General features: G+C 37.4%; 1 protein-coding gene across 1 annotated transcript in view; it reads left to right on the forward strand.

The window, feature by feature from the left end:
- The window catches only part of LOC111502761 (uncharacterized), a 40,349-nt gene extending 24,055 nt beyond the window's left edge, over positions 1-16,294 (forward strand). The window contains exons 8-11 of the mRNA XM_074174848.1: positions 539-795; positions 6,896-7,404; positions 14,172-14,399; positions 15,905-16,294. Coding sequence (XP_074030949.1) covers positions 539-795; positions 6,896-7,404; positions 14,172-14,399; positions 15,905-16,278 — 1,368 coding nt within the window. The 3' untranslated portion in view covers positions 16,279-16,294. The remainder of the gene's footprint in view (positions 1-538; positions 796-6,895; positions 7,405-14,171; positions 14,400-15,904) is intronic.
- The last annotated feature ends 1,080 nt before the right edge of the window (positions 16,295-17,374 follow it).

Raw genomic sequence — 17,374 nt, forward strand, 5'->3', positions numbered from 1 at the left:
TATTCAATAAATTCATGACAAAATCACAAGAAAATCAAAACATTTTAAATCTTTTCAAATGAAAAGGGTTGGTGAAAAAAATTTATGCTCACTGGAAGCCTGAATACATAAAGAACTTCAATTCCACCAGTTAATTGAAGGAAAGTATTTCATAACTAACAAATAAAATAATAAATATAATGAACACGAAACAATTTTGTATTTCACTACTCAGTATTGATTTTTAAATTGATTTTTTTTCAGTTCATTTCAAATGTAAACTATGAAATACCACTACTTAGATTTTTTTTCAATTGATGTAAGGTTTTTAGAGGTTTTTTTTATAGATTAATGTTCCTCAAACAGAAATAAGATAGTGCAAATGTAGATAAATGAGACTAAAATAAATCTGTTTGAAATCTGTTTTTCCGTTAACCAGCTGTCGCACCCATACGAACGACAACCCTAACAAGTCGAAACTTGTGCGAGCTAAGGATTAACGAGGTCTTACCTTTTAACGTGTGACACGGGATATAATGTAATATTATTTCTTTCTCAGACCGCTCTCAAAGAATTCGAACCGTCTCTAATCGCCAAAATTACAAAAAATGGTATGGATTTATCCCCAAACGCATTCATTAAACTGTGCGATTCAACTTCTGGAAATAAAAAAATGTGGTGTCCTTTGGAAATACCCATACATTCTGTAGCAGAAGACGTAGATTTGAAGTTTTTCATTGACCAGATATATGATTTTCTCAGTAAGCATTCACAAACGAATAGTTCTGCGACTCTTTGTCAGCCGGAAAATTTGAGGTAGGTGGAGAAGACAAACTTCAATATACACACATCGGAAAAGTCTAGGGATATTTTTAAAAATGGCAATATTTTTTTTTAGATCGCTTTAGGGAAAAAAAGTTGACGGGTGATTATTAAACGAATGTAACTTACAACAAAATTTATTAAATGGTCAAAAATACTGAGTGCGCATATAAGCAAAACTAAAAAAAAAAATGTGGCTCTTCTTTGGCACCCCGAAAAAAAATCATAATACAAAAAAAATTGGAATCAGTACATAGTATGGCCTCCACGCTGGTTTATTACGGCCCTACATCTATCGTGCATCGACAAAATGAGATTGTCAATGTCTTGTTGAGGTACATTTGCCCATTCAGCGATTAAAAGCTCTCTCAATTGAAACGTTGTGTGAATGTTCCCCATATGCGGAGTAATTCTTCGTTGAAGCATGTCCCACACATTCTCGATGGGATTCAGGTCCGGTGATTGTGCTGGCCATGACAATACATCAACTTCTTAGTTGGTGAGCCAGTCAGTCACTAGACGCGCGACATGTGAACGAGCATTATCGTGCATTAGGTGGAAGTTTTCACCAACAGCACCAGCAAACGGACGGACGATAGGTAGAAGAATGGTGTCGAGGTACTGTCGAGCTGTGAGGGAGCGATTTGAAAAAACGAGATCGGTTCTGCCGCCGATCATGATTCCGCCCCATAGCATTACTGTACCACCTCTGTATGTGTGGACTTCCTGGACGTGTCTCAAACGTTCATTATTTCCAGGTCGTCTCCACAGTCTTACTCGACGAGAATCTGGATGAAATCCAAATCTGGATTCGTCTGTAAACAAAACTGTGGCCCAATCATTTGCATCCCAGTTTTGATGTTCTTGACACCACTCTAATCTTCTACCGCGATTGCCTCTCGACAAAGGTGGACATCTAAGTGGCCTTCTGTTGTGGAGATCTGATTTATGCAGTCGATTTCTGACAGTATCACGACCAATGGTTACCTGGTGCGTCTGCTACAACACGTTTACCAACTCAGGTGCTGTGATTGTCGGTTGTCTTCTTGCGGTTAAGACTAAAAATCGGTCTTGAACTGCAGTTGTAGCGCGTCCTCGCCCTGGATGTTGTTCGGCTGGACTGCCAGTTTCACGGAAACGCCGCCACAATCGACTGATAACACTTTGGGAGACCCCCAGACGAAGAGCTATATCATTTTGTCGCATGCCACCTTGAAGAAGCCCTACAGCTCTATTCATCTCAGCCAATGGTAAGTGATGGCGTTCCATGTTAAAGCACAATATTTTCAGTTCAATTGCTGAGCAAGAACTGCATAGAATGTACAAACTCGACACTTTCAGATTATTAATTTTAGCCGAAAACCTACAGTTTGTAAAAAACTTGATAAAAGATTAGTTACCGTTTTTGCAGGCTTTGTTCAACCCATAGAAATCTACAGGGTGGTCGAGTGTACCAATTTAATCAAAATTAATTGACCTCATGCATTTATTTTTATGATATTTAGTATGTTAAAAAAATATCCCTAGACTTTTCCGATGTGTGTAATTAACGTCCAATGCTACTACTAAAAACATCCTACAGAAAACAACGTTATCATACAAACAGAACAGATGAAAAACTGATTGAACGGTGAAAAACATCATAATTGAGTTACGATGAATTGGTTGAAATACAGAATATTGATAGTAAATACTTATAGAAAAATGTCCATGTATACAGGGTGTAACTGAATAAGTGTAAAACATTCAAGGAGGTGATTCCTCATCGAAAAAATGATAGGATCTTTCATATAAAGAAACTTCATTGGAGCATCCCTTATTAAGATACAGCCCCTTAAAGGGGGTACATAAAATTTGTATAACAATTTTCTTCACAAGCACTAAAAAAGTTACAACATTGAAATTACCCTGACGTTTTGTACGACCAAAAAGACCCTTAGCCAGAAATTTATTTGGTTTACCCCACGGTTGTAAGGGGTGGAAAACGCAACCCCTAAAATTTATTTCCAATGTAACTTTTTGTCTTATTATTTGTTTACCATTTAAAAGTTAATTTCCGATAACATGTTTCATTCTAAACAAAAAATATCTCTTGGGTTTTTTGCCCAAAATAAACCAGTTCGCAGCAAAAAATTATTTTAGGAACAACTACAGAGATACATCTTCATAAATGCGAAAATACGAAAATAATCTATCTAGTAGATCGCTATTAGCGATAGTGACAATTGAACTGGTATGACGCTGTCAGTTTGTGAATTTTCGAAATTGAATTGATACTCATTGTGTGTTGTTGTTCTGTTCTTAATTTCTCACTTTAATAATTCACTTGTTATTGAAATGGCATACATAAATGAGGAAATGGCTGATATGCATTACGTTTACGGTCTGTCGCAGATCAATGGGTTAGAAGCTTCTAGAAGATATGCTGAAATGTATCCTCATAGAATATAGAATATAGAATATTTGCTCGACTTCATCAACGATTACGAGAATATGGTTCATTCGACAGGATTGTGGTCGCCATCGAGAAGAACGAACACCACAGCTTGAGAAAGCAGTACTTAATTTGATTGAAGAACAACCTACTGCCAGTACTAGAAAGATTGCTTTCCAGCTAAATGTTGATCATATGTCGGTATTTCGAATTTTAAAGGAACAACTCATATACCCTTACCATCTGCAACGAGTACAGGCACTGTTACCGCGAGACTTTCCAAACCGTCTTGAATTTTGCAATTGGATGCTGGAAATGATTAGAAGAAAATGTGACTTTCTGAAGACGATAGAACTCATAGACGAATGTAGTTTTTCTCGGGACAAGATTATTAATTTTCATAATTACTACATACGGGCTGATGAAAACCCTCACGCTATTGTCGAAACTAACCATCAGGAACAGTTTTCTCTCAACGTGTGGCTAAGAGTTATTGGGGATGAACTTATTGGGCCTCATTTTCTACCTCCGCGATTAAATGGTGAGGCATTCGTTCAATTTTCAAGAGAAGTGCATTCAGTACTGCTGGAAGTTTCTTTGGCGTCAGAAGGGATATGTTTTTTATGCAAGATGAGGCTCCCGCCATTTTTAGTCAAGTAGCATGTCAGCATTCATCTGAAACATATGCAAATCAGTGGATAGGTCGAGGAGGACCACAGAACTGGCCTGCTCGATCCCTGGATGTCAATCCTCTCGATTTCTCTATTTGGAGCTATTTACAGCATTTGGTTTATCGTACTCCTGTTCGCAATGTAGAGGACTTAAGAAACCGCACCATCGATGCGTGCAGGGTAATCAGAGAGACTCCAGGAATATATGAGCGAATACGTGGCTCAATGCGCTGACGTCTAGACGCATGCGTAATGTTTGAAGGTAGACATATTGAACATTTACTATGATTTCTACATGTTGTGTGTTTTGTTATTAATAAATTAGTTTCGTTTATTACCCTTTAATCGTTTAATGCAGGTACTAACTACAAAATAACAATAAATCTAGTTCGCATTTATGACGATGTATCTCTGTAGTTGTTCGTAAAATAATTTTTCGCTGCGAACTGGTTTATTTTGGGAAAAAAAACCCAAGAGACATTTTTGTTTAGAATGAAACAGGCTATCGGAAATAAATTTTTGAATGGTAAACAAATAATAAGACAAAAAGTTACATTGGAAATAAATTTTAGGGGTTGCGTTTTCCACCCCTTACAACCATGGGGTAAACCAAATAAATTACTGGCTAAGTGTCTTTTTGGTAGTACAAAACGTCAGGTTGATTTCAATATTGTAACTTTTTCAGTGCTTGTGAAAAAAATTGTTTTACAAATTTTATGCACCCCTTTTAAGGGGCCGTATCTTAACAAGGGATGCTCCAATGAAATTTCTTTATATGAAAGATCCTATCTTTTTTTCGATGAGGAATCACCTCCTTAGATGTTTTACACTTATTCAGTTACACCCTGTATAGGATGTAAGATTTGTTATAGTAGTTTCGAAAAAAAAATTCCTTAGTAATAAACTGAAAATATTCCCAAAAAGATTTTGAACACAATTGAATACCTTCATTAAACTCTCTGAGCTACTTCGATACGAGGTGTGTTAAAAAAATAAGGTGAATTTTCATTTTTCTCAAAAAATATTCATTTATTCATCAATTTCTATTTTGTCCCCTCCAAAGTAGTCTCCCTCGGATACTTGTGTCAGCCTTTCCTCAAATCCTCAAAGCGGTTCTGATATGCTCTTTTTGATAAGTCCTTGCTCTCTAGGCGATTCGGGTTTATCTCCTCAATCGTTGCAGAACGCCGTCTATTCATGGTTCTCTTCAATCTTGGGAACAGGGAAAAGTCGCATGGTGCCAAATCTGGTGGATACGGTGGCTGAGGCATGATTACGGTGTTGTTTTTTCCCAAAAAATCTACTTACAGGCAATGAGGTTGCTTTTCCACAATACAGGACGTTTTCTTCGTATTTCTTCTCGCCACGACCATGTGGCAAGAACTCTTGATGCACTACGCCACCGTAATCGTAGAAAACAGTCAGCAAAACCTCGACATTTGATCGAACTTGGCGTGCTTTTTTGGTCTTGACTCTCCAGGGCTCTTCCATTGGGACGATTGAACTTTGGTTTCGATGTCATAATCATGTACCCATGATCCGTCACCAGTTATAACCCTTTTTAAGCAAATCTGTATCGCCGTTGACGCCATTCAACAATTCCTGAGCGAGGACCACAGATTGATGTACCGAAAACAAAGCCGTTATCATGCCTCAGCCACCGTATTCACCAGATTTGCCCCCCTGCGACTTTTTCCTGTTCCCAAAATTTAGGAGACTCATGAAAGAAACAAAAAAACGAATCGCTGAGTGAGCTCAAGGACATAGATAGATAGATAGATGTATTGATCCTTTTTGCTACATAATGTGTAGATGGGATAAGTCATAATTATAGTTATAAACATGCATACATATAAACATACAAAGGTACACACACTCATATAAATACAATTCTAGGTCTAGATAGAATGAAAGTAAACTAGGTTTCACAATAAAAATAATTTTGTCCAGGCATCACATAAAATCTTATGTACCAATATACCAAAAAGTACATATCAGAACTGATTAGAGTATTGGAAAAAACGCTGGCACAAGTGCAAATGTTTCAGAGGTAAATGGGTTAGGTTGGGTAAGGTTCAAAGTGAGTGAGTCTTTTCGACCCTCCACTGCAACCCGCAAGGGTTTATTACGGCTCACACTTATTCACACTCGACCAGATAAACCCAGCTTCTCAACGACGCTGATTAGTTTGTATGGTGAGTGGTCTTTCAGGTCACATGGTAAGAATACGGCTCTGCCGAACTCTAAAAACCTGATTCGGTTCCCAGCGGGGCAGGCACAAAGTATGTGCTCTGCTGTTTCATCATTTTCCAAACAGAGGCGACACACAATGTCTTCCGACAGTTCGAGTCTCTGCATATGATGATTCAAATGACAGTGACCTGTAAGAAGGCCTGTTAGACATCGTAGTTCATCCCTACTGTAGTCCAACAACTGCTTGGTATCAAGCTTCGAAGGGTGAATAAACGCCTTGGAGTGAGCCAATCCTGGAAGAGTGTGCCAGAAGTCCATAAATCTTCTAGCCATCCAGATGTTCAATCTTCGTTTGGCAAAGCCTAAAGCAATACCAATGACAGGTTCTGGTACGTTGAGGCTGCTTGCATCATCCTTCTTTGGAAGGGAGTCAGCAGCCTCATTGCCTTCCAGGCCAGTATGGCCAGTAATTCAGACCAAAGACAATCCGTTAAGTCTTCCTATCGAGGAGAGTCGTTTTTGGCAATTTTCTACCAATTTAGACGCTGCTCGGTACGAGCTAAAATCTTCCAACGCCGCTTGTCTGTCCGAGAATATTTTTATTGACTTGTGTATGAGGTTGGCATCTTCCAATTTCTCCGCACACAATTCAAAAGCGTAAATTTCCGCTTGAAATACAGTCGCAATGGAGAAAAATGGGAATTCACCTTACTTTTTGAACAGACACTGTATTACACTGAATAACTTCTTGACCAACAAAAATGGTTTCATATGATGTCGTTCAATTCAATTTCAGTTCAGATGTTCGAGTGGATGAAACCTCGAGCGTTCCTGAGAATGGTTTACCTGGTAATTATATACCCGATGAAGAGGAACAGCTCATGATGAAAGAAAATGAAGAGCTAGCCTTAAAGAACTTCATAACCATACATTTACCCAAGCTTACCAGTATTTATAATACATATGCATCATTCACGAAAAAAAAATCTCTGAACTTCAAGCCAGTCTTGATACGGTTGTTCCTGTGGCAGCTATTGAGAGATATTCACATACATCAAGAAGGCATCGCTTTGGTGGAACTGGATCGACTCCTAGCAAATAATGCCTCAAGCTGTATTGAGAGTGTTCACAATCCCTTCGAGCCCATTTATTTTTATCAGTTCGTGCAATGTTTGGTTGGTTGTTCCTGGCTGCTTTTCGTCAATGGAAAATATCTTCGAGTTCCTTTCACCGTGGGTTGCGTGGTGAAAATTTTCAAAGACTTTTTGATTGAGCTGGTATATCCATGTGCCGGGAAATTCCAGGGTATGACTTTTTCGAAATAATAACGGGTCTTTCATAGGCCTTTTCATCACAATTTTTTTTGTACGCTTGCGTCAGTATCAGCCATCTTTTTCGTACTGTTTTTTGTAAACAACCATGTTGAAGAGCCCGCAACTCATGTTTTGAAAATTAAAATATGAATTGAAGTTTATTAATTGTAAAAAAAATTGAAAAAAAAATAAAGTAGCAAGTCAAAATAATCAGAAAAAATTTGTATACTCCATTATAATTATGTTATCTGTACGAAAAGGACCAACAAAACGGTATTGTTATGGAGTATGTAAAAGTGATACACGATACAAATCATTCAAATCAAAACTAACACATACAATTTCATAAACTTTCCAAAGCCTTGTCTTGAATATCGCAAAAAAAATCAAATCATCAAGCAAATTACACATTAAAGAATGTGCAAAATGTGCGAAATGTGAATTATGAGTGAAAAAATGTGGCAGGAGTGACCGAGGCTTTAAATCTATTGATGATGTTACCAAGGATACTACTTATATTTGCCCACTACATTTTATTGAAGAAAGTGGTCCAACTGAACAAAACCCTCATCCTTTAAGCTATCAGGAATTTCAACATATGTACATTATTTCTTATTGCATTTTTGACTGTAAATTTCATATACAGGGCTATTCAAATTCATTTCTGTACATGGGGATCTCGTAAACGATAAGAGATAGAGTGTCGGTTGAATTATGGCAAAGTTGTGTATTTTAGAGACCTATTCAATGATGTGAAGAAATCGAAGATAGCTCTTTTGGTTCTGGAGATATACAGGAAAAACCAAAAAATCCCAAATTATTTTTTTGCCTACATCTTCTTTATTCGCAGACATATTGAAAATCTGTTCACATTTTGCTCTTGCCACTTGATGTGGGCTCTCAGAATATATCCATGAATCTTTTATACAGGGTGTCATCTGACTTGGGCCACCCCCATCAATGAATTTTTAAATACTGACCTGTATTTTTTGTTGTAGTTTTTGGATCAGAGACCTTCACTTCATACTGAGAAATTAAATTCAATTTTATATTCAGGGATGTTTCGGTAATATTCGATTATAATTGTGTGAATTATTCCCTTTCAAATTACGGCCCTGGAAATTGGTTGACTGAGTTGAATAAAAACATAATAGTAACTTTCACGTCTTCCTATGTATCGTAGAGTTTTTCGAGGGTTTTTATTCATTTTTAGGTACCTATTCATATTTTTTTCCATTGCTCTGAGCGTTTTCTACAATGAACTTCAAATAAGAAAACCTTTTATGATTATTTGAAACATAACTACATCAAAAATATATTATATGCGTTTTAATAAGCAGAAAAAAAAAATGATAGCAATAATAACATTCGAAACAAATACTATAATTGTAATGAAAATTGAAATGAAGTAATTTATACAGGTACCCAAAAAAATTATTGGCGCAATAAATGTTCGAATTGGAGTCTTTCCATTTCGAGACATTTTTAAATTCGGTTTTTCATATCATTTATTGCCCCTAATACACTTATTTACTGCGTTGTTGCGAAATCATTCAAAATCCTCAATCTCGAGTCTTCCACATTTTCTATCTCTCTGCCAGCGTAAATCCTATTTTTCAATTTCCACCATAGAAAATAGTCCAAAATAGTAAGATCTGGTGATTTTGCAGACCATATTATTGTCCCCTTATTTGTCTCAACTGAAATATATTTCCAATTACATCAAATAAATTGACATTATCAATAAGAATAAAACTGTAAATACAATTTTTTTATATGCTTTTAGATAGTAAACAAATGCTGATACCTAACCTCTCAATCAGCTCACTGTTTTTCCTTTTTGTGGATGCCCATGACGTTTCAACAACCTTTTTAATTGTTCACAATTATGAGCCTCAACTGAATTATAAACAAGTGAAGCACCATCAATGGTTTTTTCCAATAATTTATTTGCTTGTAGAGATAATATTCCTTGCCCAGCCGTTGTTGATTAAAACAGTACGAATGTTTTGAATTACCGCCATTTCAACATGACGGCTACGCTTGCGCTCGTCTTATGATGAAAAGGCCTATTAATAGACCAGGATAGATAATTTTTGAAAGGAGAAATACATTACGGGCGATCTGAGTTCGGGAAGTGGGGGGGGGGCAAAATTACAAGTCCTATGGAAAAAAGTTGAACGGCAAAGTTGTAGGCAATAAAAAGATCTAATATTTTTGTATCCACCATTTTTTCACATAACCTCAAAATTTATGTGAAAAATTCAAATAACCAAGTTTTTGGTTTTTTATTTCTCTCTACGAAATTTGATGAAAACTTATCTTTTTATGTCCCAAATACACTATGATTTATTTGATTTCAAATATTTATTTTCTCATCTTATTTTGACTTAATATCAAAAAAGCATCCTAATTTTCAATCGAAAATTCTTGCGTCAAAATATCAGCTTTTTTAAAAAGTCGATGTGCTTTTTGTTCGTTGAAATATCTACTTTCTGATGGTGTAAAAATAAATATACATTACTATAGTAAATGTTTTCAGAAAATGCAAAAAAATCGAAAAACTCGCTTCCTATCTTTTAAATTTAATTGAAACAAAGTGTGTGCGAGATATCATCGGAATATTTTATTCGTTCGAAAGACCTATTGAGGACATCCAAGTTTCCATGACTCTGGCGCATAAATCAGGCTGAGTTTGACCGATGGCTTGGGTTATGTTGGCTTCGAGGACCCTTGTGGTTTGTGGCTCATTCGGATACACCTGCGATTTGAGAAAACCCCACAATAAAAAGTCAAACGTAGTCAAATCGAGCGATCTTGGTGGCCAGTTCACACCACCTCTATGTGAGATGAACATGCCCTCAAATCGTACAGAATATCCAATGTGGCATGAGCTGTGTGGCACGTAGCGCCGTCCTGTTGAAACCACATGTCGTTGGTGTACAGATCATCGAATTCAGGCCAAAAGAAGTTCGTAATCATCGGCCTACAGTGCTCGCTGTTGACAGTGATGGCCTGGCCAACGTCGTTCTCGAAGAAATATTGACCGAGAACGCCGCCAGCTCATAATCCACACCACACAGTGACTTTTTCGGGATGCATTGGACGCTCTTGGATCTCATGTGGATTAGTATCGTCCCAAATTTTTTACATTTACGTACCCATTTATCCAAAAACCAACCTCATTGCTGAAGATGATTTTTCGATCGTTGCCAACTGACTTAGGACCCATTCAGCGCACACACGTCGTTGTCAATGGTCGTTTACCTTCAGTTCCAGGCTCAGTTGAATTTTGTATGGGTAAAGGCCCAAGTCACGACGCCAAATTCGCCAAGTTGTGGTCTGCGAAAGGCCGATCTCTTGTGAGCGACGCGAAATCGACTGTCTCGAGGATTCTCCTGTACACTCTCACAGACAGCGGCGATGTTTTCTGCAGATCTTGCGTTTTGTCGACGTATGGGTGTTGGTCGATCGTTTACTGAACCAGTGGACACAAATTTATCCACCACATCGCGAGAATAGTGCTCTTGGTAGGACGGTTATGGCGACCGTAAAATGGGCGAAGCGCGCGGTACGTTGTCCGGTGATTTGGCAAAACAGACTGAATAAATGACATCTGACACAGGTCAACAGTGTTTTTGTCACATGAACTTTCTGATGTGTTTTGTTTATGTTGACCTACCCCCATTAAAAATATATAATAATTTTGTTTCAATCACATCCAGTTTTTGTGACAGCTATATATTCATGTCTGACCTAATATACGTCATTCAGGTGGCTGTATAACTATTGCATCAGCTAACATACATTTTATTTTCGTTAGGTACATTGCAAATATGCAACGAAAGTTTTGAAAAAAAAATCTTTTTTACATTCTTTTTACATTCCTGCGTCGAAATTTCACCCCATCAATTGAACAGTGCTTTTAAGAATATTTTGGATTTACTGTGCAGCATCAAGATAAATTCTGGGTCCCAGATAAATGTTGTGTAACGTGTGTGAGACTCCTATTAGTTTGGGCTTTTATTTGAGTCAAACAAAAATAAAAGGCATTACAACGGAGTCCAAACATACTATCCAGTATCCATGCTTGTCTTCGGCCAACGGACCCATCTTACTTAGTCTCGAACTGCTTTTGCCGAAGCCTCCAAATCGACCAGAAAGTCGGGATTCCAGTCCGAAAGAACATGTTCGCATGAGGAATATGAAGATACTGACCCAAGTTATGAACCGCAAATACAAAGTGATTTTAACGATTTGGTACGTGATTTGAATTTGTCTAAAAAACAGGCTGAGCTTTTGGGGTCTAGATTAAAGGACTGGAATCTACTTTCAAAAGTTTCTCATTTTCGACATTGTGACGATGAAATAAAAGCTTACTGTAACTGATTTTAGTCCATTGCCATAATATTTATGTTGTGATAAATTTATTGAATTTTGAAGATGATCCAAGTCACTGGCGATTGTTCATTGACTTCTCAAAAACTAGTTTGAGAGCAAATTTGCTGCATAACAGAAACTAATACCCTTCAGTGTCGGTTGCTCATGGTTCTGCCTGCTATGGAAGAGACATACGAAAATGTGAGATTTCTTCTTGAACAAATTAAATACAATGAACCCGCTTTTAAAATTTGTGGTGATTTAAGTTATTTTTTATTTGCTTGGACTACATGTTGATTACACAAAATTTTGCTGTTTTATTTGCGAATGGGACAGCAGACAGAAAAAGTTACTATTAAAATAAAATGTGGCTAAAGCGTAAGTTACTTACTCCAGGCCGTATAAATGTCAAAAATAAGTCTTTAGTGAACCCTGATGACATACTTTTACCACCGTTGCACTCGGTCTGATGAAAAAATTTGTAAAAGCTATACGCAAAGATGTCGTCAGTGGATTTTTATATCTAAAAAAGAAATTCCGCAAACTCAGCAGCGCGAAAATTGAAGGGAGAATATTTGTAGGCTAACAAATACGACAAATATTCACGAAAATCATAAATATTTATTGTACAGTTAGTAATAATTTCTCTGATTATAGTTGATTTTTGTAATTTTCACCAAAATATATGCTTTGATGTCAAGACAAAAACCTGTTGTGTCAATTTTTTTCATTGATACAATAGTGGTTAGTGACCCTAGTAGATTCAAAGTTTGATATAAGTTTTCATGTGACAAAAAACAGTTAAAATGTTGTTGACCAGTGTGATTTGACTAATGGCCGTTATCAATTGTTAAAGTTCGAAAATCTCGCTTGTAAGGCCCTTTATAGTATCCATACGATATCAGCACTTGAGTTACACCTTTCCGAGTGAGCATCTGTGAAATTTCTGTAGGTAACATTCAAGCTTTCTGAAACAAGTTGACTATTGAGTCATCATTAGTTTGTCACAACATTTCAATGTTTCAACATACGAGGTCCAGTTATTAAATAACGAGACTGCGTGTCCAGAGGGTGCTATAGAGGGTTGGGGAAAAAACGATTAGTGCGTTGGGTATCTGGAAATCTTCTCTATTCACGTACCGAAACACGTTTTCGTCATTATTATAGTATTTGTGCAGTAGCGGTTTGAAACGAACGTATTTTTTTTCTCGTGTCGAAAACCATATCTGACGAAAAACCAGAGCAACGTATCAATCTCAAATTTCTCGTTAAATTGAAAAAAACTCCGTTTGAGTGCTAAAATTTGTTGCAAGAGTCTTATGGGGACAATTTTCTATCTCGTGCGCGTGTTTTTGAGTGGTGTAAGCGCTTCAGTGAGGGCCGAGAGATCAAGAATGTCAAAATCAAAAATCAAGGCAATGTTGATCGTTTTTTTTTACATTAACGGTATGGTGATGACTGAACAGGTTCTAGAGGGTCAGTTTTGGCAACACTGCGAGAACGAGTTCGTAAGAAACGGCCCGAGTTGTGGAAGAGCAACTCGTGGATTTTGCACCAGGACAACACACCTGCCCATAACGCGGTATTTGGCCGATAAACGCACTCCACTACTCGAACACGCGCCGTACTCGCCAGATTTAGCACCGTGCAACTTTTTTTTTTTTGTTTCCGAAGATGAAATCTGCTTTGAAAGGGATCCGATTTCAGTCGATAGAAGCGGTAAAGCAAAAAACGGCAGAGTTCCTAAAGGCCCTCACCAAAGAAGACTTCTAGCACTGCTTCGATCAATGGAAAAAACGTATGGAAAGGTGTGTGGCGAGAGGAGGAGAGTATATTGAAGGGGAGCATTCAAATGTAGAATAATTTCTATAATAAAACCCTTTTTTGTAACCAATCTCGTTATTTAATAGCCGGACCTCGTAGTGATATTCAAAAAAATCGAGTCCCAAGTGATATCACTGAGAAGATTGTAGAGATACATTATTATTGCTTTCTTAAAAAAAGAAATAGGTGAAATGAAGAGTAGATTCGTGTATAATAAAAAGGATTTCACGGCCGAGGTTTCTAGTGTCACTATTTTCATTCCGAATATTATTTGACATCAGATTTGTACTATGTAGTACATGGGGATTTATACTAGTTAGTGTATGCCACACAGTCGTAGTACATTCCAGAAATCTTGGATGAAATAAGAGATGCATGCAGCTTTCGATAGAAAATTGAAAGACCTCTCAAACGAGGTGACGAGTTACGCCACATTATTGTTGATATCTTACCATTTTGAAGAGTTAAGAGGAAGGACTTTTACGTCCACACGTTGTATACATGATGAACCTATATTTCTTTGAAAATAATAATTTTTGTCCTTACGTTTTGCAGGATCGGCTCTGTCTGATTATCTGGATGTCGTCCCAATGACAGCCGTTTATCGATTGTACCTGTCTGTTGGCAATCCTGTTTCTGTGAAAGCCTTCATTGACGCCACTTGTGTAAAAAAAGGCACTGATCCACCATGTTACTATGCTATTCGTCCGGACTCTAGTAGGAAAAGCTTCACGTCCGGTTTCAACGCAGTGCCATTGGGTCATGAAATTTACTATGTTCCAGGTTAGTAAAAGAATAAGAAGCACGAGAACAATACTAGACAATTTTATTGTTTTCCATATATCTAAAAACACCGATTATCTTGTGAATATCCAATTCATGTATTATTCACGTCGGAATATTCTTGGACATAAGATGGATATTTATTAGATATCCCTGAATGGACTTGTATTATACGGTGGACTCACCTACAGACTCACTGACTGACTAACTTACTGACTGACCGATTCACTGACCCACCGACTGACTGACTCACTGATAGACTGATTTACTGACCCACTAACTCACTGACTCACGGACTCACTGATTCGACTGACCGACTCACAGACTGTCTCACTGACACACTGAATGACAGACTGACTCACTGTCTCATTATCTGACTGACTCGCTGATAGACTGACTGAATGGGCAACTCACTGACAGACTGACTGGCTGGCTCTCTGACCGACTGACTCACTCACTGATTGATTGGCTGACTGACTCATCGACCAACTGGCTGATTTTTTCTTTGACTGATTCACTGACTGGCTGACCCACTCACAGACTGACTGACTGACTCGACGAGTACCTGACTGGACCTATTGACTCACTGACGGTCTGACTCACTGACTGTCTTACCAACTCATTGGCTATAATAGACTCAATGATTGACTGACTAACTCACTGATACATTGACTCACTGCCTGACCGACTCACTGACTGACTGACCGACCCACTGATTGACTCACCTATTGACTCACTGTATCACCGGCTGACTCACTGATTTCCCGACTGACTCACTCACTGACGGATTGACTTGCCGACTGACTCACTTACTGACTCACAGTCTCATTATCTGACTAACTCACAGACTGACTGACTAATTAACTGACTCATAAACTGACTGGATCACTGACTGTCTGACTAACTCACACACTGACTGACTCATTGACGGACTGGCCGACTGACTCACTGACTGGGAAGATAATCGCACAGCCGCTTGCACATAGATGTTTCACATAAAAAATACCTGAACAGAACTGGTTCTAACTTGTTCGTGTATTATCATAAAGAAAATATCTATCTATTGAAACTTTAGTTTTCTTTTAAAATTGTTTTCTGAATATGGAATATTCAATAGTCTCTGAAGGGATATTTAATGGTGCTACTTTATGCTGTTGCAGTTGTATTAGTGGTCGTGACTTGGTGCTATATTAGTCTTCAAAGCGCCTAGACAAAATGCTGAAAAATATCCGTTTATTGAGGCAGTAATGATTTTGAATGAGAATTGAGAAAATGTGGAAGAATTTTGAAAACCACGTTTACGTCCATAGCTCAATACATTATTAGAGTTGTAACCTTTCATTATTAGTTTAATATTTTGGCTTTATTTGATTCTGTTGTATTATTGTGTTACTCAGTCATTCAAATCTGAAACTCTACTAAACATTTTCACGAACTGTTTCTTGTACGTGAAGTGTTATATTTATGTTTTCAGTTGAGTTTTTAAAGATCCTCCGAATTTACAGGTCAAGAACATAGAAGTTATTTCGATAAGGAAACTGAAGAATCTCCTGATGTTTTCTGCCACAGTCTTTACACTTTCAGAAATTTGGGTAAAAAAATTATTCTGCGTTGTTTGCGTGGGGTATGCCCAAAAATCCTCTGTGCCAATCGAACAAACGTTAACTGGAGATATGAACTAACTTTCCTCGAATTCTATGAAGTGATATTGAAATGTATTTACGTCAAAGCTGAGGAAAATAGGAAAGTAGAAGAGAAACTTCTCCAGGCTACAAGGGCAATGTCGATGGAAAAGCAATTAACTTCTTTCGTATCCAGACTGAAGGACAGGCCTACAAAAAGGAAAAGGTCGAGGAAATCCATTGCGGGATCTAATTAAATGATTTATTATAAAATATCGAGTCGCTTCTTTTTCCTTCCTTTTTTGGTACATCATATCTCATAAGTATTAGTAAATTATTTGTCCAAGAATGAATCAAGTGACAGTTTCCAAGGTATTCGGGAAATAATCCCCATTTTTTTGGAAAAAAAAGCTTTTTGTCCTTCTAGCCAAAAAGCTTTTTCCCAAAAACTTTACTAAAAATATTCACTTTTCAGTTTAAATCCCTTAAATACAGTGATATTTTTTAATATATTGAGATATCAAATACTTCAACAAGTATTTTACGTGTTTCATTGTGTCGGAATATACGAGTTCTGTTGAAAATATCAAGTGAATGTTCAAATTTCGCGGAGAAGTAGATTCGATCAGCAGTTTTATGTATGTTGGCACATCCGTCTCGAACATATGCTAATTGTGTGAAAACTGTAATTAAGTGCCCAAAAAACATTTGAAATGTTGACAGTGGCATATGGCGATTGTACTCTTGAGTCAAAAAAATGTTTTCACAGAAGGTCGAGACTTTTTTCTTCGATTACCGTGGCGTAGTGCATCAGGAGTTTTTGCCACATAGTCGTATGGTCAATGAGGCGCATTATCTTGAAGTTAGGCGCCGCTTGCGAGAAGCAATACTGAGAAAAAGTCCGGTATTGTGGAAAAACAAATCATGGCTTTTGCATCACGATAATGCACCTACTCACCGTTATCATTCCTCAGCCACCGTATTCACTAGATTTGGCTACCTGAGATTTTTTCTGTTTCAAAGATTGGAGAGACCCATGAAAGGACGGTGTTTTACAACGATTGAGGAGATAAAAACCGAATTGCTAAGAGAGCTCAAGAACATACCAAAAAGTGCGTATCAGAACCGTTTGACGTTTGGAAAAAACGCTGGCACAAGTGTATAATATCGGAGGACTACTTTAAAAAGGTATAAAGTAGAAATTGATGAATAAATGAATATTTTTTGAGAAAAATTACTACCTTATTTTTTCAACAGACGTATATATCAGAAGACAAACCTTTTAGCAAATCTGCTGGAACTGAATTTCATAAGGTTAGGTTAGGTCCAAAGTGAGTGGGTCTATTCGACCCT

Source organism: Leptinotarsa decemlineata, unplaced genomic scaffold (genome assembly GCF_025532065.1).
Source record: "Leptinotarsa decemlineata unplaced genomic scaffold, Ldec_3_MD MMD2_tig00000882_RagTag_RagTag, whole genome shotgun sequence".
NCBI lineage: Eukaryota > Metazoa > Arthropoda > Insecta > Coleoptera > Chrysomelidae > Leptinotarsa > Leptinotarsa decemlineata.